This window comes from Emys orbicularis, chromosome 9 (genome assembly GCF_028017835.1).
Source record: "Emys orbicularis isolate rEmyOrb1 chromosome 9, rEmyOrb1.hap1, whole genome shotgun sequence".
Lineage (NCBI taxonomy): Eukaryota > Metazoa > Chordata > Testudines > Emydidae > Emys > Emys orbicularis.
In genome coordinates, this window is record NC_088691.1 from 47,882,077 (window position 1) to 47,908,655 (window position 26,579).

Consider the following 26,579-nt stretch of genomic DNA (forward strand, 5'->3'; position numbering starts at 1 on the left):
ACTGACATCTCTCTAGGTGCGTATCTCGCCTTCATCTCCATAGTATCCAAGCATCACATAATCATAATGCATGTCAACCTTCACAATACCCTTTTTATAGGTGGGGAACTGATAGATTAAGTGGCTGCTCCAAAGCCCATTGAAGACAATGGATCAGGCCCTAAGGGTATGTCTATGCTGCATCTGAGGGCTAGTCTACACTAGAATCGCTACAGTGGCACAGCTGTCGTGCTGCTAGTGCAGACGCTCTATGACGATGGGAGAGAGCTCTCCCATTGGCAAAATAAATCCACCTGTGCAAAAGGCAGTAGCTATGACAGTGGGAGAAGCTTTCTCCTGCTGACATAGCACTGTCCACACCAATGCTTAGATCAGAATAATTTACATTGCTCAGGTGGATTGCTTTGTCAAACCCCTGAGCATCATCAGTTATACCGACATAAGCACTAGTGTTACAAGCCCTCCGAGCAAGCCTCCTAGCCTGACACCATAGACGTTTGCTGGTGGAGATTGGGCTGGCACATTAAAAACAACTGCAGAGATGTTTCGGTTCAGGCTGGAGCTCAGGCTCTCAAGCCTACCTCAACCCCTAAGCACTTATATCCGCGGGAGCAAGGTTGTAGTGTGGACACTGACATAGTTATGTCAACATAAGCTGCCTTACGTCAACCTAACTCTGTAGTGTCTTAATGTAATGTTGCATTGTTCCTTTTTTGCACATGTGTGTATAATTGAATTATCCTAATGTACAGCAATACAATTGTTTCAGTATAATCCTGAGTCAACAAGCCCCATAGCTGGATTTCAAATGGTGATGTTAAATTATAAATTAACTTAACAATTTAGCATGAGTACGCTATCCTGCCCAATTAGAGACGGTGTCCTTAGTAAACTCAATGGGGCAAATTAAGCCCTGGTATAATGTCATTGGGTTCAATGGGATGAATTTGAGCCAGTATGTTTGTTAGAGTAAAATGAATCCTCTCTAATCGTAGAACAACTTATTATTTTTAAACCTTTATGGGTGGCTACCTAGGGCCAACCCAGGTTGCCTTACTCAAGTAACGGTTTCCATTGAAGTCAAGTGGGTAAAGTGGAACAGAATACAAGATTATAAACTGGTTAGTTTATTCTCTAATGACCAAATCCTGATCTCAGTCAAGTTTAATTAGGATCTGATCCTAAATGTTTCCTTGCTGTTCCTTGTCTGAGTCTGTTCAGTGACTTCTGAAACGCTGAAGGGTGCTCTGTCAATTAGAGCCCTCAGCAAGTTGGCCATTTTTATGCTTTTAGGCCTGGATCCTCAAAAGTATTTAGACACCTAAACTCCCATTGATTCCAGTGGGAGTCAGGGACCTAAATGCCTCTGAGGATCTGGGCCTCAGTCTCACGCAATAAACTACTGGCCAAAGCAGCTAGTGCTGCACAGAGGAGTTGGTGTTGAGATCTACATTTAGATGAACAGTTACTTCAAGTTTGGATACAAGGCTGAATCCGGGCTGGGCTGGAATCTGATGGCACTGAAATTCAGCAGCTATTCTTGTGAGATTTCAGCAGCAGCTAAAGATGAGCCCCTGGCAAATGTGAGCCCAGCCCAGAACCCAACTGCCAGGGGGGCTTCAGGCCCATAGGGGTCAAAGTTAAATTCTGTACCTCTCAAAAAATGCCAGTGTTTGGGTTCACATATTGGCTTCTGGACCACCCCTCAGCACAATAAACCCTCCTCCTAAAAGTGTGCTTGTGGGAGAGGACAAGCCATTTTACAACTCCATGCTCACACAGCCCAAGAAAGGTCACCCCGAATCCCAGCGGAGGTAACATCCAAGTGTTTCATAGCGTCCTCCCCTTTCCATGAAGGGAACAACCTGATCCAAAAAGCCTGACAGGGCCTGTTAATCATGTGCGTCTTCGTCCTCTTTCTCAGCTATTGGCAGAAGACTGGCCATTCGGCGTCCAGGTGTGCAAGCTGGTTCCATTCATTCAGAAGGCATCTGTGGGCATCACCGTCCTCAGCCTCTGTGCACTCAGCATAGACAGGTAATGAACCTGTTGTCACCACCATGTTCTGCAATCAGGTCAATTTAATCACAGCGCAGCCCTTTGCTGTCCTCGAGGCAGCCGATTGAAGAGTGGACTCACTGCTGGTGTGCTCCCTCGTGTCTGGGGATGGCATGGCTGGCTCTCCTCTAGCTCCCCCTGCAGAAAGCTGCTCCGGCCCTGCCATGGTTGGCCAGCCAGGTCACATTTAGTGCCCCTTCCCCCCCCCCCCCCGCTTGGGGGTAAACAAAGAATCCAATAAACTAAACTCAAATCAACAAACACTTCGCCCTGACCTGGGCTCTGCAGGGCTGTCCTCGGGTTCTCGGGCAGAGCGACACCTCCTAGTGCTTTCTCCCTGGCTCCAAACTCAATTGTCCTTCTCCCCCTTGTGGCAGGGGGTTCCTGCCCCACTGGTCCTGGAGGGCAGGGGAACTCAGGCCTTCCCTCTGCTCCAGGTTCCAGGCCAGGCACCCTGTGGTGAGCAGCTGAGCTCTGCTCCCTCAGACTCCACACTGCCTCCCTGGACTTCTTCCTACCTTGGCCCTTCCCACAGCCCCTCCCTGGGATGCCTGTGCACCTGCCTCTCTCTAGGCCCCTCCTCCGCTCTCCAGCATGCAGAGACGGACTGCAGGGCTGTTCACCCCTCTCCCTACAGACCTGGCTTCCCCCTGGATGCCCACCACCCATCTCTGCCCCCAGCTGGACTTCACCTCCCACCCTCCTGGTGCAACCAGGGACGCTATTTGCTCTCGGTTTCCAGTTAACTCTTTCATTACTGGAGGGGGCATACCCCCTCACATAGCCACAGTGCAGCCCACTGGTCCCACGTGGTCCCTGCTTCCCCTTGAGCCAAATTCAGAGAAGATGCTTAACATGCAGTGAGACTCACTCAGACCCTCTGACGCCCACTGATGCCCAACTGATATGCAGGGGAGATGAAAGATGCTCTAAGTCTAAGGCAGGGTTGGGGCTTCTCAGCCCTCCAGCCAGTTGCTTTTCTTGCGACTCTGCTCCCTGGACCCTTCCGTGTGTGAGCATGACAGCGCATGGCCTGCACTTGCCACCTTACAGCACAGCATGGTCCTGTGTATGTTCTGCCTCAGCTTCCCCCCAGTGCCCTGTGACCTACCCAGCTGTAATAGCAGCCTTGCCCTCCAGTCAACTGAGCCCAAAGCACCTGCTGCAAAATAAAGCTCAAAAGGTACAAGACAACAAACTCTTTCACCAGCCAGGCTGCACCTCCAGGTCCTGCTCCTGTAAGTAATGACCAGGCATGCACAGTGACTCTGCACCTCTCAGACACATAGTTCAGATTCAGCCACTGTCTTCTTGGCTCAGTCCTTCCTGCCAGCAACCCATTCTTGCCAGCCAGGCCCCAGCTGAACATCTGGAAGGAGCTGCCTGTCTGCATTCTTTCCAGGCCCCAACTGGATTTCCCCCTCTTTCAGACCAAACCCAGCACCGGTCCAGAGGGGGTGGCTTCCTGAGACCAAGGCTTGCCTTAGCTCTTTCCAGCAGGGGATGGGGCTCTCACACTGTCACAGTGAGTTGCAGCGTGTGAAATGAAGGCAGTAACATCCTGTTGTGTCCGGCAGGTACAGGGCGGTGGCCTCCTGGAGCCGGATCCAGGGCATAGGGATCCCCATGTGGAAGGCAGTCGAGGTGATGCTGATCTGGGCTGTGGCTATCATCCTGGCCGTCCCTGAAGCCATTGCCTTCGACATGGTGGAGCTGAACTATCGTGAGCAGATGCTCTGGGTCTGCATGCTGTCCTCCGAACAGAACTCCAGATTCACCCTGGTGCGTACTCCACCCCTGTTTTAGTGAGGAGGAGGAGGCGGCACTCCCTTTCTGGTGCTCACTCCCAGCATGCAGATGGGAATGGATGGTGCACAGCCCCTCAGTGCCAGCGAGGCGATAACAGTACTGGGCAAAGCTCCAAAGGGAGTGGGCTCACATGTGTATCCAAGCTGCAAATTGCAGGGTAGAGGTTGGATATGGAGCTTTGGTTCAGCCCGTTGTGGAGCCAGAAGCCAGGTGGGATCTCGATCTAGAACCACATTTTTCTGAAGTCTGATGGTGCTCAGATCAAGGGTTGGATTCAGATCCTTCTCTAACCCCAGACTCTCAGTCTGGAAGCCTATGTAGAAATCAGGCTGTCTTTTGAGGTTCCTTGTACTCATAGAATCATAGAATATCAGGGTTGGAAGAGACCTCAGGAGGTCATCTACTCCAACCCCCTGCTCAAAGCAGGACCAACACCAACTAAATCATTCCAGCCAGGGCTTTGTCAAGCTGGGCCTTAAAAACCTCTAAGGATGGAGATTCCACCACCTACCTAGGTAACCCATTCCAGTGCTTCACCACCCTCCTAGTGAAATAGTGTTTCCTAATATCCAACCTAGATCTCCCCCACTGCAACTTGAGACCATTGCTTCTTGTTCTGTCATCTGCCACCACTGAGAACAGCCGTGCTCCATCCTCTTTGGAACCCCCCTTCAGGTAGTTGAAGGCTGCTATCAAATCTCCCCTCACTCTTCTCTTCTGCAGACTAAATAACCCCAGTTCCCTCAGCCTCTCCTCGTTAAGTCATGTGCCCCAGCCCCCTAATCATTTTCATTGCCCTCTGCTGGACTCTCTCCAATTTGTCCACATCCCTTCTGTAGTGGGGGGGCCAAAACTGGACGCAATACTCCAGGTGTGGCCTCACCCGTGCCGAATAGAGGGGAATAATCACTTCCCTCGATCTGCTGGCAATGCTCCTACTAATAGAGCCCAATATGCTGTTAGCCTTCTTGGCAACAAGGGCACACTGATGACTCATATCCAGCTTCTCGTCCACTGTAATCTCCAGGTCCTTTTCTGCAGAACTGCTGCTTAGCCAGTCGGTCCCCAGCCTGTAGCAGTGAATGGGATTCTTCCTTCCGAAGTGCAGGACTCTGCACTTGTCCTTGTTGAACCTCATCAGATTTCTTTTGGATCAATCCTCCAATTTTTCTAGGTCACTCTGGACCCTATCCCTACCCTCCAGCGTATCTACCTCTGCCCCCAGCTTAGTGTCATCCGTGAACTTGCTGAGAGTGCAATTCATCCCATCATCCAGTGAAACAGTGATTTCTCCTGGGTTTGAAATACTATAAGAGCAACATCCCTAATGATTTGGGGATCCTTTTGCTTCTGGATGAAACCAGATGAGTGGAGAGCGCAGACAAATGTAAACATCTTAAGGCAAACTAAAAGTGAAGGGAACTGGACTGGACTATGCCCCATGCATTCAGTATAGGGCCTGTGACCCTCACCAGGACTCAGAGCTGGGCAACGTTCAGTGACACTGAAACATTTTGCAAATTTGTGCGGATTTCACCAAATTGTTTCTGTCAAAAAACCCACAGACAAACCCTCAAATAAAACCCTAATCAAAACATTTTGTTTGGTTATTTTCGAAATGTTTTGATTTTCTCTTCATAATTACTTCATTTCAAAATGTCCTTCAATTTTATTTTAAAAAAATTAAATAGAAACATTTTGTTCCCCCCAAAATGCATTGTTTTGGCCATTTCAGAATGGTCAGTGCACCAAAAACTTTTGCACTGCTTTATCATGACTAACATTATGGATGTTTACCTGCAGAGACAAGAAGTGTAGAACTGAGCTGACCCTCCATTTACTTTTTACTACGGCTTTACAGAGCTGATATCATAGTATCTGGGGATAGAAAAAATCCCCAATGAAGCATCAAAATGTATCCCCTTCCAGGACAAGATAGAGCTCTGCATGATATTTTGAGTTGTGATTGCTTCCTCACTCTGGGTGCTGTATATGATCTGCAGGAATAAGAAAGAGGTGCTATTGGAAGGCATATTAAACAGATATAAGACATTCTCTAACTATTTTGGATTAGGAGACCTAATGTTAACATAATCTGACATCTGCCTAATGCAAGGATTCTTGCACCTTCCCCTGAAGCATCTGCCAGGGGACCTTGTAAAAGCCAGGACACTGGGTTAGATGGAGCCTGGTTCTGCCCCTGGCAGGTTATTCCTGTTTCCTATTCATGTCCTTTCTGTTTTGTGTGTAGTTCTACAGGGATGTGAAGGACTGGTGGCTTTTTGGCTTCTATTTCTGCCTGCCTCTGGCATGCACCGGTGTCTTCTATACCCTCATGTCCTGCGAGATGCTGAGCAAGAGGAACGGCATGAGAATTGCCTTCAATGACCACATGAAGCGGGTGAGGGGATCCAGCCTTCTGCCAGGCACCCCACAGAGAGAGGATAGAGCTGCAGCACAAGAGACCATATATTGGCCCTAGTCCACAGTGGGTGTGAAGTCCATGGAGAAGGACAAGTCAGTGGAGTTATAGAAATTGACACCAGTGGAGGCCTGGGGCCTCTAGCTCTGTACAGCTCATCTCTCAGTTTCGTAGAGTTTAAGGCCAGAAAGTTCATCAGCTCATCTAGTCTGGCCTCCTGTGTATGACAGGCCACCACATTGCACCCAGATATCCCTATGCTAAGCCCATAGACTTTAGTTAGACTAAAGAATTTCCTCAGGTGACTAAACTGTTGTGCACCATGGGCAGGGAACAGGAGGGACCAAGGTGCCATCAGTGCCCAAGACCCCGTGTGATGGCAGGGCATTGACTAGGTGAGACATGCCCAGATGATCCCAGCAGGCAAACCATGCCCCATGTTGCAAAGGAAGATGAACCCCTCCCTTCAGGGTCCCTGCCAGTCTGAGCTGGGGGAAATGCCCCTCTTCTGCCCAGTGGTGAGTGTTGCCAGAGCATCTGGTACAACTCCAAGCACTAGCATTAAGGCTGCAAAACAGTTTGACTTTTAATGCATTATGCTTAATTATATTCCAGTAGTGGGTAAAGGCCAATGGCAATCAGGGTCCCTTTGTGCTAGGCGTGGCACATACCCCCAAGTGCCAGTCCCTGCCCTGAAAAGTTTACAGTCTAAATAAACAAACCAGGCAAGGGGAGCAGAAAGGGTGGGTTATTATCTCCATTGGACAGAAGAGGCAGGGAGCCCAGAGCTTCACATGGGGTTTAATGCACCTAACGCTCATTGAGGAGCTGGGCCTTAGTCCTTTGGTCTAAGATGTCTTGATCTCCACCTCCTTATGCCACAGTGGCTCCCCTGTTCCCTGTTACATTCCAGGGCCACCCAGCCAATAGCTACAAATACCAGTACAAGAGCAATCATGCGGTGTTAGGTTAGGTCTCCAGCCCAGTCTGGCCCAATCTGACTGTTTTGGGGAAGCCAAGGCCTCCCTGTGTATTTATTATACCTGGGTTATAAATAGTCCTGTTTGCCTGTTGTTTAAAGAAATGTTGTACAGGCAGTCCTCGGACTTCCGACACAATTGGTTCCTGAAAATTGTGTCGTAAGTCGAAATGTTGTAACTGGAACTGCAATACACTTAATTGCGGGACCAAGCATCGTAAAATCGAAACCAATTGCCACAAGTTGAATCGGGGTCAATTCAGAAATATCGTAAGTGCTGTTCATCGTAAGTCGAACGTGGTAAAGTTGAGGACTGCCTGTATTACCGCAGCAGCTGCACATTGCCAGTGGAGATGTCACTATGTTAGTGGGCAGAAGGGCTGGCTCTGGTAGCCTCGTTGTGTGTTCACATCTTCTAATAGCTGCCCAATGAGGCAGCACAGCAGACTCACTGCACTAGGAGAGGCTGGTGCTTAGCCTCCTGGCTTGCTTCTGATGTAAACTCCTCTGTCTTTGGCTATGCGTAGGTGAGTAAGGGAGACCTCATGCCTCAGCAGTGAAGGCTCTTGTAGGCCTCACTTCCCCTCTGGTTCAAGCTCACTGCAGGCCTGATCCAAAGCCCACTGAAGTCAATGGGAGTCTTTCCACTGAATTTAGCATGCTTGGGTCAGGTCCTTTGAGTGTTCACTAATGCAAACATTGCTGACTCTGGCTGACCATAGAGTCCCTAGTCCCCACCAGTATTGTACTGCTTGTACTGTGCCACCTGACCCCTCACAGCCCCTCTGATCATGCAGTCATGTAAATTTCAGTGCTGCTGGAGGCATGTAAGGATTTAAGGGGGTCTCCAGCCCTTATCAGTGCTGTGCAATGATCATTCTGAGTGAGCACTAAATGCTGCTGGATGTGCCTAGGGATTTAAAGGTCCTCTACAAGGGTTGTGCTAGTGGTGCTCTGCTCCCCTCCTCGGTCAGGCTCACGCTGAGTGTGCACTCACCCACACTTCTTCACTTGTGCGTCTTAGCGCCGGGAGGTTGCCAAGACAGTGTTCTGCCTGGTGGTGATCTTCGCTCTCTGCTGGCTGCCTCTCCACCTGAGTAGGATCCTGAAGAAGACCATCTATGACCAGACTGACCCCAACAGATGTGAATTGCTGAGGTGAGGACAACGAGAAAAAGACCCCCACTTCTGTACTGTGCTTCAGTCTTGTGATCGCAGCGATATTAATACTGGACTCTGAATCCAGGCTGCTGTTGACTGTGTAATTGTCTCTGGAACTTCAGTCACTGGTTTGTTTGTTTGTTTTTATTTGCTCAATTTCAAGGTGAGGTATCCTTTTAATAGCCACAGAAAGTTGTGGGGTGCAGATATTCCAGTGAGGTCCCAGTATGGCTATGGTAGGTGGGCAGGGAGCTGCTGTTATCAAAGAGCAGTGCACATGTTTTGAGCTTATGGAAAGCAGGATGATCGAGGTAATCAGATGTTATGCTTCCACGCATGAGCTGGTCACTGCAGGGGTCAGGAAACAAATATTTCCCTCATGTCAGAGCATTGCACAATTGACTAAGTGTGGTAGGGGATTGTTTTGCTTTCCTTTGAAGTTCCAGTCACTGCTTCTTTACAGAAACAGGACAGTGGGCTAGACAGACCACTCCAAGTACACCATCATTCTCTCTCCTCTCCACCCCCAGTTTCCTCCTGGTGATGGACTACTTTGGTATCAACATGGCCTCCCTGAATTCCTGCATCAATCCCATAGCTCTCTACTTCGTCAGCCGGAAATTCAAGAACTGCTTTCAGGTGAGAGACAAACGCAGCTTGCTCAGACTTGCTGCATGTGCCATGTGCCTGCTGTGGAGGCTCCTGAAGATGTCTCAGCTAGCAGGAGCATGAAGCAGGGTGTGGGCTGAGCTTTGGGGGGTGTTTATCATTGTATTACAGAAGAACCTAGCGGTCCCAGGCAAGACTGGGAACCAATTTTGCTGGGCATGGTACATACACATAGTGAGAGACAGGACCTGCCCTGCAGAGTTTACAGTTGAAAAAAATGAAACAGAGAAAGAGAAACTGAGGCACAGAGCGGGGAAGTGACTTGGCCAATGGCACCAACTGGCAGAGTCAGGAATAGAATCTAGGTCTCCTGACTCCCACTCATGTGCACTGTCTAGTAGTCCTTAGAGGATGAATCCTTAGGAAACACTATTTCACTAGGAGGGTGGTGACGCACTGGAATGCGTTACCTAGGGAGGTGGTGGAATCTCCTTCCTTAGAGGTTTTTAAGGCCCAGCTTGACAAAGCCCTGGCTGGGATGATTTAGTTGGGAATTGGTCCTGCTTTGAGCAGGGGGTTGGACTAGGGGTATGTCTACACTACGACATTAGATCGAATTAATAGAAGCCGGTTTTATAGAAATCGGTTGTATACAGCCGATTGTGTGTGTCCCCACATAAAATGCTCTAAGTGAATTACGTCGGCGTACCGCGTCCACAGTACCGAGGCTAGCGTCGACTTCTGGCGCATTGCACTATGGGTAGCTATCCCACAGTTCCCGCAGTCTCCGGCGCCCATTGGAATTATGGGTTGAGATCCCAATGCCCGAATGATGCAAAACAGTGCCGCGGGGGGTTCTGGGTACATGTCGTCAGGCCCCTCCCCCTCCGTCACAGCAACGGCAGACAATAGATTCGCGCCTTTTTACCTGGGTTACCTGTGCAGACAACATACCACGGCAAGCATGGAGCCCGCTCAGCTCAGCTCACCGTCACCATATGTCATCTGGGTGCCGGCAGACGTGGGACTGCATTGCTACACAGCAGCAGCAGCTAACTGCCTTTTGGCGGTAGACGGTGCAGCATGACTGGTAGCCTTCATCGGCGATCTGGGTGCTGGTAGCTGTGGGGCTGGCAGCCGTAGGGCTGCATTGCACCAGCCCCTTACCTTTTGCCTTTTGGCAGTAAATGGTTTATTACGACTGGTAACCGTCCTCGTCGTACAGCAGTGGCTGTCAATCATGGGCACCTGGGCAGACATGCTCTGTCCTATCGAACTGTCTTGACAATGATGGCTATCAGTCGTAGTATGCTATTTTCTGCCAAGCGCCCAGTATTTTCTGCTAAGCACCCAGAAGAGGCCGAGGGCGATCTGGGTGCTGGCAGACATGGGGCTGGCAGACATGGGGCTACATTGCTACACAGCAGCAACCCCTTGCCTTTTGGCAGTAGATAGTATATTATGACTGGTATCCGTCGTCATCATACTGCAGTGGGTATCAGATCGTGCAATAGGCCTGAAGGCTAACTGCCAAGCGCCCAGTATTTGCTGCCAAGCACCCAGAAAATGCCGAGGGCTATCAGTCATGCTGCACCGTCGTCTTAAGATGTAAAAAATAGATTTGTTCTGTATTCATTTCCTTCCCCCCTCCCTCCGTCAAATCAACGGCCTGCTAAACCCAGGCTTAGGAGTTCAATCTCTGGGGGGGGGGGCCATTCTGTGTGACAGTTGTTTGTGTTTCTCCCTGATGCACAGCCACCTTTCTTGATTTTAATTCCCTGTACCTGTACGCCATGTCGTCACTCGCCCCTCCCTCCCTCCCTCCCTCCTTCCCCTGGTCCTTCAGATACTAGTTTCGCGCCTTTTTTCAGACCAGACGCCATAGCTAGCACTGGGATCATGGAGCCCGCTCAGATCACCGCGGCAATTATGAGCACTATGAACACCACGCGCATTGTCCTGGAGTATATGCAGAGCCAGGACATGCCAAAGCAAAACCAGGACCAGCCGAGGAGGAGGCGATTGCAGCGCGGCGACGAGAGTGATGAGGAAATGGACATGGACCTAGACCAAGTCACAGACCCCAGCAATGTGGAAATCATGGTGTTCCTGGGGCAGGTTGATGCCGTGGAACGCCGATTCTGGGCCTGGGAAACAAGCACAGACTGGTGGGACCGCATCGTGCTGCAGGTGTGGGACGATTCCCAGTGGCTGCGAAACTTTCGCATGCGTAAGGGCACTTTCATGGAACTTTGTGACTTGCTTTCCCCTGCCCTGAAGCGCCAGAATACCAGGATGAGAGCAGCCCTCACAGTTGAGAAGCGAGTGGCGATAGCCCTGTGGAAGCTTGCAACGCCAGACAGCTACCGGTCAGTCAGGAATCAATTTGGAGTGGGCAAATCTACTGTGGGGGCTGCTGTGATCCAAGTTGCCAGGGCAATGAGAGACCTGGTGATATCAAGGGTAGTGACTCTGGGAAACGTGCAGGTCATAGTGGATGGCTTTGCTGCAATGGGATTCCCAAACTGTGGTGGGGCGATAGATGGAACCCATATCCCTATCTTGGCACCGGAGCACCAAGCCACCGAGTACATAAACCGCAAGAGGTACTTTTCAATGCTGCTGCAAGCCCTGGTGGATCACAAGGGACGTTTCACCGACATCAACGTGGGCTGGCCGGGAAGGGTACATGATGCTCGCGTCTTCAGGCACTCTGTTCTGTTTCGAAAGCTGGAGGAAGGGACTTTCTTCCCGGACCAGAAAATAACCGTTGGGGATGTTGAAATGCCTATCGTGATCCTTGGGGACTCAGCCTACCCCTTAATGCCATGGCTCATGAAGCCGTACACAGGCAGCCTGGACAGGAGTCAGGACCTGTTCAACTACAGGCTGAGCAAGTGCCGAATGGTGGTGGAATGTGCATTTGGGCGTTTAAAAGCGCGCTGGCGCAGCTTACTGACTCGCTCAGACCTTAGCGAAAAGAATATCCCCATTGTTATTGCTGCTTGCTGTGCGCTCCACAAAATCTGTGAGAGTAAGGGGGAGACATTTATGGCGGGGTGGGAGGTAGAGGCAAATCGCCTGGCCGCTGATTACGCGCAGCCAGACACCAGGGCGGTTAGAGGAGCACAGCAGGGCGCGGTGCGCATCAGAGAAGCTTTGAAAACTAGTTTTGTGACTGGCCAGGCTACGGTGTGAAACTTCTGTTTGTTTCTCCTTGATGAAATCTCCGCCCCCCCACCCACCCGGTTAACTCTACTTCCCTGTAAACCAACCACCCCACCCTCCTCTACCCTCCCCCCTTCAAGCACCACTTGCAGAGGCAATAAAGTCATTGTTACTTCACATTCATGCATTCTTTGTTAATTCATCACACAACTAGGGGGATAATTGCAAAGGTAGCCCAGGATGGGTGGGGGAGGAGGGAAGGAAAAGGACACACTGCAGTTTAAAACTTTAACACTTATTGCTCGGGAAATCATCTAGGGTGGAGTGATTGGGTGGCTGGAGGCCCCCCCACCATGTTCTTGGGCGTCTGGGTGAGGAGGCAATGGGACTTGGGGAGGAGGGCTGTTACACAGGGGCTGTAGCAGCGGTCTGTGCTCCTGCTGCCTTTCCTGCAGCTCAACCATACGCTGGAGCATATCAGTTTGATGCTCCAGCAGCCGGAGCATTGACTCTTGCCTTCTGTGTGCAAGCTGACGCCACCTCTCCTCTTCAGCCCGCGATTCAGCACGCCACCTCTCCTCTCGCTCATATTGGGCTTTTCTATAATCAGTCATTGACTGCCTCCACGCATTCTGCTGTGCTCTGTCAGCGTGGGAGGCAGTCTGTAGTTCTGTAAACATTTCATCACGCGTCCTTCGCTTCCGCTTTCGAATATTCACTAGCCTCTGTGAAGGAGAAAGATTTGCAGCCGGTGGAGGAGAAGGGAGAGGTGGTTAAAAAAGATACATTTTAGAGAACAATGGGTACACTCTTTCACGTTAAATTTTGCTGTTCACATCACACAGCACATGTGCTTTCGTTACAAGGTCGCATTTTTCCTCTTATATTGAGGGCCTGCCGGTTTGGTGTGAGAGATCACTCACGCAGTGCCAGGCCACAGATTTCAGCTTGCAGGCAGCCATGGTAAGACACAGTCTTTTGGTTTTTTTAACCTTGTTAACATGTGGGGATGGTTTAAAACAGTACTGCTCTCATTAACCATACCAAGCACCCGTTGGGTTGGCCATTTAAAATGGGTTTGCAATGTAAAAGGAGGGGCTGCGGTTTCAGGGTTAACGTGCAGCACAAACCCAACTAATTCCCCTCCCCCACACACCCAATTCTCTGGGATGATCACTTCACCCCTCCCCCCCTCCACCGCGTGGCTAACAGCGGGGAATATTTCTGTTCAGCAGAGCAGGAAGGGGCACCTCTGAATGTCCCCTTAATAAAATTGCCCCATTTCAACCAGGTGACCGTGAATGATATCACTCTCCTGAGGATAACAAAGAGCGATAAGGAATGGATGTTGTCTGCATGCCAGCAAACACCGGGACCATACGCTGCCATGCTTTGTTATGCAATGATTCCAGACTATGTGCTACTGGCCTGGTGTGGTAAAGTGTCCTACCATGGCGGACGGGATAAGGCAGCCCTCCCCAGAAACCTTTTGCAAAGGCTTTGGGAGTACATGAAGGAGAGCTTTCTGGAGATGTCCCTGGAGGATTTCCGCTCCATCCCCATACACGTTAACAGACTTTTCCAGTAGCTGTACTGGCTGCGATTGCCAGGGCAAATTAATCATTAAACACGCTTGCTTTTAAACCATGTGTAATATTTACAAAGGTACACTCACCAGAGGTCCCCTGTGTGCCCACAGGGTCTTGGGTGAGTTCGGGGGTTACTGGTTCCAGGTCCAGGGTGATAAACATATCCTGGCTGTTGGGGAAACCGGTTTCTCCGCTTCCTTGCTGCTGTGAGCTATTTACATTATCTTCATCCTCATCTTCCTCGTACCCCGAACCCGCTTCCCTGTGTGTTTCTCCAGTGAGGGACTCCTAGCACACGGTTGGGGTAGTGGTGGCTGCACCCCCTAGAATGGCATGCAGCTCCGCGTAGAAGCGGCATGTTTGCGGCTCAGCCCCGGACCTTCCGTTTGCTTCTCTGGCTTTGTGGTAGGCTTGCCTTAGCTCCTTAATTTTCACGCGGCACTGCTGTGCGTCCCTGTTATGGCCTCTGTCCTTCATGGCCTTGGAGACCTTTTCTAATATTTTGCCATTTCGTTTACTGCTTCGGAGTTCAGCCAGCACTGATTCATCTCCCCATATGGCGAGCAGATCCCGTACCTCCCGTTCTGTCCATGCTGGAGCTCTTTTGCGATCCTGGGACTCCATCACGGTTACCTGTGCTGATGAGCTCTGCGTGGTCACCTGTGCTCTCCACGCTGAGCAAACAGGAAATGAAATTCAAACGTTCGCGGGGCTTTTCCTGTCTACCTGGCCAGTGCATCTGAGTTGAGAGTGCTGTCCAGAGCGGTCACAATGAAGCACTGTGGGATAGCTCCCGGAGGCCAATAACGTCGAATTCCGTCCACACTACCCCAATTCCGACCCGCTAAGGCCGATTTTATCGCTAATCCCCTTGTCAGAGGTGGAGTAAAGAAACCGGTTTAAAGGGCCCTTTAAGTCGAAAGAAAGGGCTTCGTCGTGTGAACGTGTCCAGGCTAAATTCGATTTAACGCGGCTAAAGTCGACCTAAACTCGTAGTGTAGACCAGGCCTCCAACGAGGGGATTAGCGATAAAATCGGCCTTAGGGGGTCGGAATTGGGTTAGTGTGGGGACACAGGGGACCTCTTGTGAGTGTACCTTTGTAAATATTACACATGGTTTAAAAGCAAGCGTGTTTAATGATTAATTTGCCCTGGCAATCGCAGCCAGTACAGCTACTGGAAAAGTCTGTTAACGTGTATGGGGATGGAGCGGAAATCCTCCAGGGACATCTCCAGAAAGCTCTCCTTCATGTACTCCCAAAGCCTTTGCAAAAGGTTTCTGGGGAGGGCTGCCTTATCCCGTCCGCCATGGTAGGACACTTTACCACGCCAGGCCAGTAGCACGTAGTCTGGAATCATTGCATAACAAAGCATGGCAGCGTATGGTCCCGGTGTTTGCTGGCATGCAGACAACATCCATTCCTTATCGCTCTTTGTTATCCTCAGGAGAGTGATATCATTCACGGTCACCTGGTTGAAATGGGGCAATTTTATTAAGGGGACATTCAGAGGTGCCCCTTCCTGCTCTGCTGAACAGAAATATTCCCCGCTGTTAGCCACGCGGTGGGGGGGAGGGGTGAAGTGATCATCCCAGAGAATTGGGTGTGTGGGGGAGGGGAATTAGTTGGGTTTGTGCTGCACGTTAACCCTGAAACCGCAGCCCCTCCTTTTACATTGCAAACCCATTTTAAATGGCCAACCCAACGGGTGCTTGGTATGGTTAATGAGAGCAGTACTGTTTTAAACCATCCCCACATGTTAACAAGGTTAAAAAAGCCAAAAGACTGTGTCTTACCATGGCTGCCTGCAAGCTGAAATCTGTGGCCTGGCACAGTGAGTGATCTCTCACACCAAACCGGCAGGCCCTCAATATAAGAGGAAAAATGCGACCTTGTAACGAAAGCACATGTGCTGTGTGATGTGAACAGCAAAATTTAACGTGAAAGAGTGTACCCATTGTTCTCTAAAATGTATCTTTTTTAACCACCTCTCCCTTCTCCTCCACCGGCTGCAAATCTTTCTCCTTCACAGAGGCTAGTGAATATTCGAAAGCGGAAGCGAAGGACGCGTGATGAAATGTTTACAGAACTACAGACTGCCTCCCACGCTGACAGAGCACAGCAGAATGCGTGGAGGCAGTCAATGACTGATTATAGAAAAGCCCAATATGAGCGAGAGGAGAGGTGGCGTGCTGAATCGCGGGCTGAAGAGGAGAGGTGGCGTCAGCTTGCACACAGAAGGCAAGAGTCAATGCTCCGGCTGCTGGAGCATCAAACTGATATGCTCTAGCGTATGGTTGAGCTGCAGGAAAGGTAGCAGGAGCACAGACCGCCGCTACAGCCCCTGTGTAACCAACAGCCCTCCTCCCCAAGTCCCATTGCCTCCTCACCCAGACGCCCAAGAACACGGTGGGGTGGCCTCGGGCCACCCAGTCACTCCACCCTAGATGATTTCCCGAGCAATAAGTGTTAAAGTTTTAAACTGCAGTGTGTCCTTTTCCTTCCCTCCTCCCCCACCCATCCCGGGCTACCTTTGCAATTATCCCCCTAGTTGTGTGATGAATTAATAAAGAATGCATGAATGTGAAGTAACAATGACTTCATTGCCTCTGCAAGTGGTGCTTGAAGGGGGGAGGGTAGGGGAGGGTGGGGTGGTTGGTTTACAGGGAAGTAGAGTTAACCGGGTGGGTGGGGGGGCGGAGATTTCATCAAGGAGAAACCAACATAAGTTTCACACCGTAGCCTGGCCAGTCACAAAACTAGTTTTCAAAGCTTCTCTGATGCGCACCGCGCCCTGCTGTGCTCCTCTAACCGCCCTGGTGTCTGGCTGCGCGTAATCAGCGGCCTGGCGATTTGCCTCTACCTCCCACCCCGCCATAAATGTCTCCCCCTTACTCTCACAGATATTGTGGAGCGCACAGCAAGCAGCAATAACAATGGGGATATTCTTTTCGCTAAGGTCTGAGCGAGTCAGTAAGCTGCGCCAGCGCGCTTTTAAACGCCCAAATGCACATTCCACCACCATTCGGCACTTGCTCAGCCTGTAGTTGAACAGGTCCTGACTCCTGTCCAGGCTGCCTGTGTACGGCTTCATGAGCCATGGCATTAAGGGGTAGGCTGAGTCCCCAAGGATCACGATAGGCATTTCAACATCCCCAACGGTTATTTTCTGGTCCGGGAAGAAAGTCCCTTCCTCCAGCTTTCGAAACAGAACAGAGTGCCTGAAGACGCGAGCATCATGTACCCTTCCCGGCCAGCCCACGTTGATGTCGGTGAAACGTCCCTTGTGATCCACCAGGGCTTGCAGCAGCATTGAAAAGTACCCCTTGCGGTTTATGTACTCGGTGGCTTGGTGCTCCGGTGCCAAGATAGGGATATGGGTTCCAGCTATCGCCCCACCACAGTTTGGGAATCCCATTGCAGCAAAGCCATCCACTATGGCCTGCACGTTTCCCAGAGTCACTACCCTTGATATCACCAGGTCTCTCATTGCCCTGGCAACTTGGATCACAGCAGCCCCCACAGTAGATTTGCCCACTCCAAATTGATTCCCGACTGACCGGTAGCTGTCTGGCGTTGCAAGCTTCCACAGGGCTATCACCACTCGCTTCTCAACTGTGAGGGCTGCTCTCATCCTGGTATTCTGGCGCTTCAGGGCAGGGGAAAGCAAGTCACAAAGTTCCATGAAAGTGCCCTTACGCATGCGAAAGTTTCGCAGCCACTGGGAATCGTCCCACACCTGCAGCACGATGCGGTCCCACCAGTCTGTGCTTGTTTCCCGGGCCCAGAATCGGCGTTCCACGGCATCAACCTGCCCCAGGAACACCATGATTTCCACATTGCTGGGGCCTGTGACTTGGTCTAGGTCCATGTCCATTTCCTCATCACTCTCGTCGCCGCGCTCCAATCGCCTCCTCCTCGGCTGGTCCTGGTTTTGCTTTGGCATGTCCTGGCTCTGCATATACTCCAGGACAATGCGCGTGGTGTTCATAGTGCTCATAATTGCCGCGGTGATCTGAGCGGGCTCCATGATCCCAGTGCTAGCTATGGCGTCTGGTCTGAAAAAAGGTGCGAAACTAGTATCTGAAGGACCAGGGGAAGGAGGGAGGGAGGGGCGAGTGACGACATGGCGTACAGGTACAGGGAATTAAAATCAAGAAAGGTGGCTGTGCATCAGGGAGAAACACAAACAACTGTCACACAGAATGCCCCCCCCCCCCCCCAGAGATTGAACTCCTAAGCCTGGGTTTAGCAGGCCGTTGATTTGACGGAGGGAGGGGGGAAGGAAATGAATACAGAACAAATCTATTTTTTACATCTTAAGACGACGGTGCAGCATGACTGATAGCCCTCGGCATTTTCTGGGTGCTTGGCAGCAAATACTGGGCGCTTGGCAGTTAGCCTTCAGGCCTATTGCACGATCTGATACCCACTGCAGTATGATGACGACGGATACCAGTCATAATATACTATCTACTGCCAAAAGGCAAGGGGTTGCTGCTGTGTAGCAATGTAGCCCCATGTCTGCCAGCCCCATGTCTGCCAGCACCCAGATCGCCCTCGGCCTCTTCTGGGTGCTTAGCAGAAAATACTGGGCGCTTGGCAGAAAATAGCATACTACGACTGATAGCCATCATTGTCAAGACAGTTCAATAGGACAGAGCATGTCTGCCCAGGTGCCCATGATTGACAGCCACTGCTGTACGACGAGGACGGTTACCAGTCGTAATAAACCATCTACTGCCAAAAGGCAAAAGGTAAGGGGCTGGTGCAATGCAGCCCTACGGCTGCCAGCCCCACAGCTACCAGCACCCAGATCGCCGATGAAGGCTACCAGTCATGCTGCACCGTCTACCGCCAAAAGGCAGTTAGCTGCTGCTGCTGTGTAGCAATGCAGTCCCACGTCTGCCGGCACCCAGATGACATATGGTGACGGTGAGCTGAGCTGAGCGGGCTCCATGCTTGCCGTGGTATGTTGTCTGCACAGGTAACCCAGGTAAAAAGGCGCGAATCTATTGTCTGCCGTTGCTGTGACGGAGGGGGAGGGGCCTGACGACATGTACCCAGAACCCCCCGCGGCACTGTTTTGCATCATTCGGGCATTGGGATCTCAACCCATAATTCCAATGGGCGCCGGAGACTGCGGGAACTGTGGGATAGCTACCCATAGTGCAATGCGCCAGAAGTCGACGCTAGCCTCGGTACTGTGGACGCGGTACGCCGACGTAATTCACTTAGAGCATTTTATGTGGGGACACACACAATCGGCTGTATACAACCGATTTCTATAAAACCGGCTTCTATTAATTCGATCTAATGTCGTAGTGTAGACATACCCGGAGGTGGAGTAAAGAAACCGGTTTAAAGGGCCCTTTAAGTCAAAAGAAAGAGCTTCGTCGTGTGAACGTGTCCAGGCTAAATTCGATTTAACGCGGCTAAAGTCTACCTAAACTCGTAGTGTAGACCAGGCCTTGATGACCTCCTGAGGTCCCTTCCAACCCTGATATTCTATGATTCTATTCTATGATAATTCCCATTTGAGGAGGGACCAAAATCAAACAAATTCTCCCTAGCACCTCCCCAGTGACCTATTTTCATGATGGCTCAAAGGGTCTCCATTTTGGTTACTGATGGTCTCACTCCCATCACATGCTGCTCTCAGCAGGGCTGTGAAGTGGAGCAGAGGGGTTCGATCTGGAGCCAGCAACAACTGATGCTCCCTGCAACACGAGCAGCAGCAGCGCACCATGCACTTGCAGGAAGCATTGAAATGTGACCTAAAGCACATGGGGAAACAGTCAAGTTTTACTTCTGGGGGAATTCTGCGCACAATATTTTAAAAGTCTGTAAATTTTATTTGTCAAAGTAATGCAATATAATCATGCCTGTTTCAATTATTTTTGTAATTTTTTTTAAACTACAATACAATGGATGGAGAATGGGAGTGGGGGACGCATTAGAGGAAATCCCCAAACTTCCTAGTCTAATAGTAATGTAGCTAGGTTTGACCCTTTATTTCTAGCTATTAGTCAACAAATCTATGCAGCCATATGCTCAGTGTTGCATTGTAGGCAACTGAAGAGCAAGTGAGGGCTGGGGAATCAAACTCACAATTTATATTGGCTATTGACCATCTCCAAAAAGGTCAGCACCAAACAGGTAATGGAGCACATTTTGATAGGAATTTTTTTCAGTCCAAAAATTTAGACCAATTCTAACCACTGAAGCACCATAAGCATTTGTAAGGCCATACTGTCCTTTACACCACTATGGCAATATAAAGGAGCCTTAAAACTTTTACACCTGTTTTATATTCCTGGGGAAATTCACAAAGACAATGGGAACAATTCACTAAGCAGGCAGGCTGCTACATTCTGCTCTGCCCCATGCCTACCTCCTCAGAAACACCCCAAAGCCCTGCCTCTCCATACCGGACATGCCGCAATAGCGAGCAAGAGGGACAGTGTGTCTCTCTCTCTCATGCACATCTGCACAGCCCCCCACCCCACCTCAACCCAGCGGTGATTTATCTACCAGCTGCTCTGGACGGCCAAACCAACCTGCCTGCACTGCAGGGGAGGGACACATGACCGCTCTTGTGGGCTTCCCTTTGCTTCCCCGTCAGAAGTCATTTTTCTGCAGGGAAGCAAAGAAATCTGCGGGGGACATTAATTCTGTGCATGTGCAGTGATGCAGAATTCCCCCCAGGAGTAAAGTTTAAACTTTGTCTTCCCCTGGCCCAGCAGTCAAAGCAAATGGCTCCCAGACAATGCATGGGCTGAGATCCCTTCACACAAAGGGTGCTGTGGTCTTCAGTGCTTACGGTGCCTGCAAGAGCTCTGCTTTATGCTGTACTTTGTTCCAAATGGCTGTACATAACAAGAGCATCACAATGCCCCGACCAGACTCTGTCTGTGAAGCTCAGCCCTTAAGGGCATGGCCCCTAAGACCACAGGGTCACCAAACAATTTCAAAGTATGATAAATTGAAGTCTGTTTCCAGATAATTTATTTCCAGATAATATATGTATATATTCTCCCAGGCCAAGACCCTGCCAATCACTTACCCACAAGACCACCCTTCCTTTCAACAGTAATAGGGGATATTTCACCATAGTCCCAGCTCCTAACCTCTTTCTGTGTATCTCTTTCCAGTCCTGTCTGTGCTGCTGGTGCCAGAGACCAGCCTTGAGCAGCGCACCAACGGATGATAAGGGGTCTGTTGGGAAGTGGAAAGCCAATGGGCAGGAATTGGGGCTGGACCGAAGCAGCTCCCACCTGAGTAATAAGTACAGCTCTTCCTAAAGAACCATAAATTAATTGGAGAGCTCACCGCAAGAGCTGAAAGGAGCCATCCATCCCACTCACAGTCATTTCCTGGCTGGCTCTGAGTCACTTGCTTTCCTTTCACAGATCCATTGGAAAAAGCAGCAGCACTTCACTTACCATTGAACCAGTCACTGCCGGGGGCCTTGGAACCTCACTTCTCATCTGTTCCTTTATAATCATCTTTTTTGTTTTCCTCAAAGGACCTTTTGGGTTTTAAATCCTGCTGGAGAAGCTGAGTGACCCAGTGCTATCTGTCTCCAGACCACCAGATGGGGGGGGGGGGGAGGGGGGATGGTGCTGTGGGTGACGTCACGTTTAAACTGACAAGGGACATCACTGGTGGAGGTCAATTCTGATCCTCCAAGCTGATACATTAAGAAGCTAAGGTGAAACCAAAGCAGCTGCATCACCGGCCTATAGCCTTCCCCTCTTTGCTGCTGGGACACAATTACTGGGGGTGAAATTCACCCTGGACAGCCAGCCAGCAGAAGTCCGAGGCACCATTTAAGCCCTGTTTAAGCCAAGAGGGTGCCTAGGAATTGCGCTGCCCTCTGCCCAGGGGTGAATTTCACCCTGCATGTCTATAGTGTAACAACACAGTGGTGTATATAGAATAGAGCTGCTTAGGGGATGTTATATTCTTAGTAGAAATGGGGTTAAGAAAATGTTCCTTTTTTGAAATTGTAGCATACAAAGAAATGGGCTGCTGTAGCTTCTCCCCTCTCCTTTCCAGCAGCTCCTTCACAGTGAGAGCTGTGTCTGGTCATGTACAAACACCAGTTTGTAAAGGCAAGCACAGGAATGGCAGCCTTGGCTAGAGTCAACGTGGGCCAAAACCAGGCACTGTTGGCTGTCATCCACCACTCAACTCTGCCAACTTGTCCTTAATTGCTATCTGCAGCACCCCATGTTGCTCCGGTCCTGGTCCTCTTCTGAACAGGAAAGATCAGCTCTGCTGGGGCTGCACATGACACCTAAGTTAGGAGATGAATTAGAAGTGAAAGGGAACGCTTGATCACTACTGGGTTTGAACAATGCTGGCTGCGTACCTAGCTACAGGAACACTGTACCACATAAATTCATAGAGTCTAAGGCCAGAGAGGCCTGCTCGATCATCTGTCTGATCTCCTATATATCACAGGCCAGAAAATGTCATCCAGTTCCTCCTGGCTTGAGCCCATTGATTTGTGCTTGGCTTAAGCCTGTCTACCAGAAAGACCAGTCTTGATCTGAAGGCTTCCAGAGATAGCAAAGCCACCGCTTCCCTTGGTAGTCCGTTCGTGTGATTCACCAAACTCAGGGACACAGTTCAGAGACCTCTAAGGAAACCCCAGGTGTTGCAAGAAGTGGTGCTGGAGACTCCTTAGGACATACTGGTCCCTCTCTTGCAATACTGAAACAATGCTCCAGCATGGTGCTGCTGGCACTGCCGTTTGGCAGACTAGCCATAAACCCACAATTCTGCCCACTCGTGGTGGTCTATAGGCCCATCGCTCTCCGTGCTAGCATCAGAGCTGGGAGCCCTCATGCACTGGGGCCAGATTCCAGCATAGGGCTTACGAGAGCTGCTCAGAATATGGTGAAGAGCCTTCACTGACATAGTCGACCAGTTCAGACGGGCTTTCACCCTAGAGCTTCCACAAAGGAACAATCTGGCATTTATTCCAATGATGTCATGAAAATTTTTATGGGGAATTTTCATGAGGGAAGGGGTCAGGTTTTCTCCTCCTTTCTTTCCTTTTCTTTTTTTTTGCCCCTTTGTCCCCTTTTCCATTCTGCCACTAAAAACAAGGGGTAGGGAGAGTAGGGAAAAAATTGAAAATAAAAATCCTAGTTTTGTTTCACTTTTGGTATTTTGCTTTACACACACACTGACATGCTTTGCAAACATTTCCATTTTGAAAAAAGCCCAATTCGCAATGAGAAAAAATTGTTTGAAAATTGAGCCACTCTAGTAATTACAGTCTGCCCAGCTAAATGCCCATGATACTTGATTGGGTTGTTCTTGCCTTCACCTCCTAAGAGTTACACAGAGCTGCTGTTACTGTGTTCTCTCCCCCCACCACCACAGAGGTGGCTGCAGTTTCATTGGTGGCTGAAGTGCTCCAGGCTGGAGGGCACTTTCTCAACAGCAAGTATTTTTAAATCATTGTGATTTCTGTCAGGGTTCTGGTATTTCCATGTGCTTTCAGGTGACCTGAGTGAGCGTGTGTGTATATACTTTATATAAACCCCAATCTCTGCGTTCCTGTTCAGCATGTGATCTGACATCAGCACCCCCATACCACCCTGCATTAACCCCAAACATGGTCACCGTCCCCACACTCTGGAATCAGAGCACTTAGTGGCAGAGAGACTGAGAAGATCTTAAAACCAGAGACAGCTGACTGATTAAATTGATCTCTCCACTCCATTGGGTTACCAAGTGAGTCAATAAGCTAAGTCGCCCTAAACTTTGGCATATGGAGCAGCCTAGAATTTCTAACGGGCCAGAAAAAGGGGCAGCTGGGGTTGGAGAGGGCAGCTGCTGCTTGTGGGGGGAGAGATCCATTGGAGGAGGGAGTCCTGGAGATTTGCTCCTGTGGGAGAGGAAAGGCTGCAAGCCAGTTTGACACGTCTGGTGGTCATTTTCAGGTGACTTTGAGGCAAGGCAGGTGACATTGCAGGAAAAACTGCTGTCAACCCAAATGGTAAAATCAACACAGCAAACAAGCTGAAACCAACCCAGAAAGAACAGCAGACCCTCACCAGCATCTCAATTCCCATTGGGCTAGCACTCCCCAGGCAGCTTGGCTAGCTTCCGTCCTGATATCCTCTGCTCTTCAGGGCTTTCTGGCCATTGCTCTTCATGTCCTTGAGCTTTCACTGGCTCCTTTGTTGGTTTTCAGGCAGTTCATTTCACCATGATCCTGCGATGTCTGGATCTGAGGGCTGCACTCAAGAACTAGAGCTGGCAGCGGCCGTCTCTCTGGCGGACAGGTCAGGGGAGCAGGTGGCAGGAGCAGAGAAGATGCCTCATTTAGGAATGGCAGCATTTCAGAATGCAGAAGGAGAGGCAAAGGGGGCATTAACTCACTTCATCAAGACAGTAACTAGGGCTATTTCTCTTGGTTCAAGAGAGACTTTGGACCATGGCAGAGGCCCAGATCCTCAGAGATATTTAGGCATCTAATTACCATTGATTTGAATGATAGTTAAGTGCCTAAATATCTCTCAGGATCTGGGCCAAAGTGCTTTATGCTTCAAGGGACAGGCATGGGAAGAGGGTCCAATTCCCCTAATGCTTGGAGCACAGCTTGCTGGATGAGCTGCAGAGCGACAGATTGTGCAGGTCCCCAGCACTCAGCTGAACACTGTGCCACAGTGGCACAAGCAGGGGTTTGCAGACGGGAAAGAAGGAAGCTCATTAGTTTATAGCTGTAATTTTGCCCCTTGTTAGTATCTTCCCTGTGCAAAAATGTTGCCAGTACCAACGCAAAAGAGCTGGCCCTTATCATGCCATCACATAAAGGAAGCACCCAGGGGTTCCTCACTAACCCAGACCATGGAAAGGGGCCTCAGGCAAGTCCTCCTAATGTTCAGTAGACTGACAAGGAATTTGGGCCTGTGATTCATTTTATTCCACCTTTGGGGACCCCCTTGCTGCCTTGTGCTATATTGACATATGGGGGGGGGCCAGATGCACTACTCCCATTAATTTCAATGGGAAATGTACCTCTAAATCCCCAAGGGCTGCTTTGAAGCTCTCAGCCATAAGCATTGAGTGGTGGCGGTAAATACACAACATCCTATACTTTCAACAGCCACAAGCTACTCATTGGCACTGGAAGGAGAGCTCAGGGCACTTTGCAGTGCTCGGACCAGACAGACGTCAATTACAGGCACCCTGGGGGACTGCAGATCACTGTATTGAACAGCCAGACATAGAAGAGCTACAAATCCCTTGCCTTTTCATCCTAAAGGAGCAGTTTTATTCATTTCCACATTAACCATTGCATGCAAATCAATGTTTAGTTTTATAAATGTTTCAAATCTTTCAAAACAGCCTCAGATCCACGTTACAAATATTGCAACAAATAGGCTGCTGCGAATTTATTCCAGCTCTAGATTCTGGTGGTTCCAGCCATGTTCTTGTTTAATGAGGACCTCAGATCCTTCAGCATAGCTGGTCCCTTGCAGCTCACTGGAGCACCCTCTGTAATTCTCTTGTCAAAAGCAACAGATCTCAAAGTTTATTTGGCCAACAGGAAACTGTATATGCTTTTTTGTACCCTTTTGTATGATAGATGCATTTAAATGTAATTTCCCCAGCCTTAAAATATCATCATTGGACTAAGACCAACCCCAGAAAATTTTTGCCTGAAAGGAAAAAAATCTCTGAAAGTTATGGGCACCTGAAAACAGGGAGTTACAATGGAAGCTATTCTTCAGCCTTAAGTTTAGCTTTCACTACCAGCAAAAATGATAATGCAATGACATAGCCACCCATGGAACAAGATCATATCTACATGATGCATCCAGCTTTGAGAGGCAGATAGTATAATTAAGCATGTATGTAGCCATTCCTCTCTTCTCATTGTGGGGGAAAAAAGAGGACAAGGAGGGCTTCAGAGCCAAATTTAGGGCTCATGCAGCAGTTATGTCCTGACACCCTGAGATATCAGAGAAAGTCACCCGTCAGCTACCAGAAGCCAGCTGGGTTTCAGATCATGAAAACTACAAGGAGGTTTATTCTCTGTCAGTTGTCCTCAGCTGAGCAATCATGGGATAAGCCTGTGTGTGTGAATCAGCTCCTGTTTGCGGACCCGTCCCTCCCGGGTAATTGCCTTCCTGCTAACTAGGATGCTTATTTTTAACAATCCCCTTTCATTCGGGTTAGCAAATCTGGTGCTCACGAGTGCAGAGAAACTGATGGCACCATCTAGAGGCAGGCTGGCCCTGTGCAAACACCCCTCCTCTACACATAGCTCTGTCAAAGACTCACCAGGCTGAGCCCCACAAATTCAGTCCAGCTGTGGCTCAACTCCCCCTTTGAAACCAGGCCTCTACTAGAGAAAGGCTTTGCAGCCTGCCAATGGAAAGTGCTATAGAAAAGCAAACTATCAACAGCAGCCCTTGCACCCTCCCAAGCCAAGTGCTTGACAGCTCCTTGTATCACAGTGAAATAGACAAGATGGGCCAGCTGCGGTGGAGAGAGAGGAGAGAATCTTATCATGAAACCCAGGGTTTAGTGGGTTTCTTGACCTAATGTCTGTGAAAGCAAACACACTGTTAACTTGTCACAGGGCTCCAGTCCGTCAATTTGTCTTGGAAAGAGCAATATATAGCAAATCATGACATGTTATGCCCTGTCTTTTTCTTCTCTGTATGTTAATAAAACATTTTCATGTTTGATAGGGAAGATTCTGGCTGTCTCTTATCATTGGGCAGCAGCCCTGGGAAGTCTGCTAAATACTT

General features: G+C 49.8%; 1 protein-coding gene across 1 annotated transcript in view; it reads left to right on the plus strand.

Annotated features, from left to right (window-relative positions):
• LOC135883616 (endothelin receptor type B-like) overlaps positions 1-21,098 on the plus strand; it is a 35,064-nt gene extending 13,966 nt beyond the window's left edge. The window contains exons 2-7 of the mRNA XM_065410831.1: positions 1,925-2,037; positions 3,636-3,840; positions 6,119-6,268; positions 8,293-8,426; positions 8,960-9,068; positions 20,949-21,098. Of these exons, the coding sequence (XP_065266903.1) occupies positions 1,925-2,037; positions 3,636-3,840; positions 6,119-6,268; positions 8,293-8,426; positions 8,960-9,068; positions 20,949-21,098 (861 nt within the window). The remainder of the gene's footprint in view (positions 1-1,924; positions 2,038-3,635; positions 3,841-6,118; positions 6,269-8,292; positions 8,427-8,959; positions 9,069-20,948) is intronic.
• Positions 21,099-26,579: the final 5,481 nt, after the last annotated feature.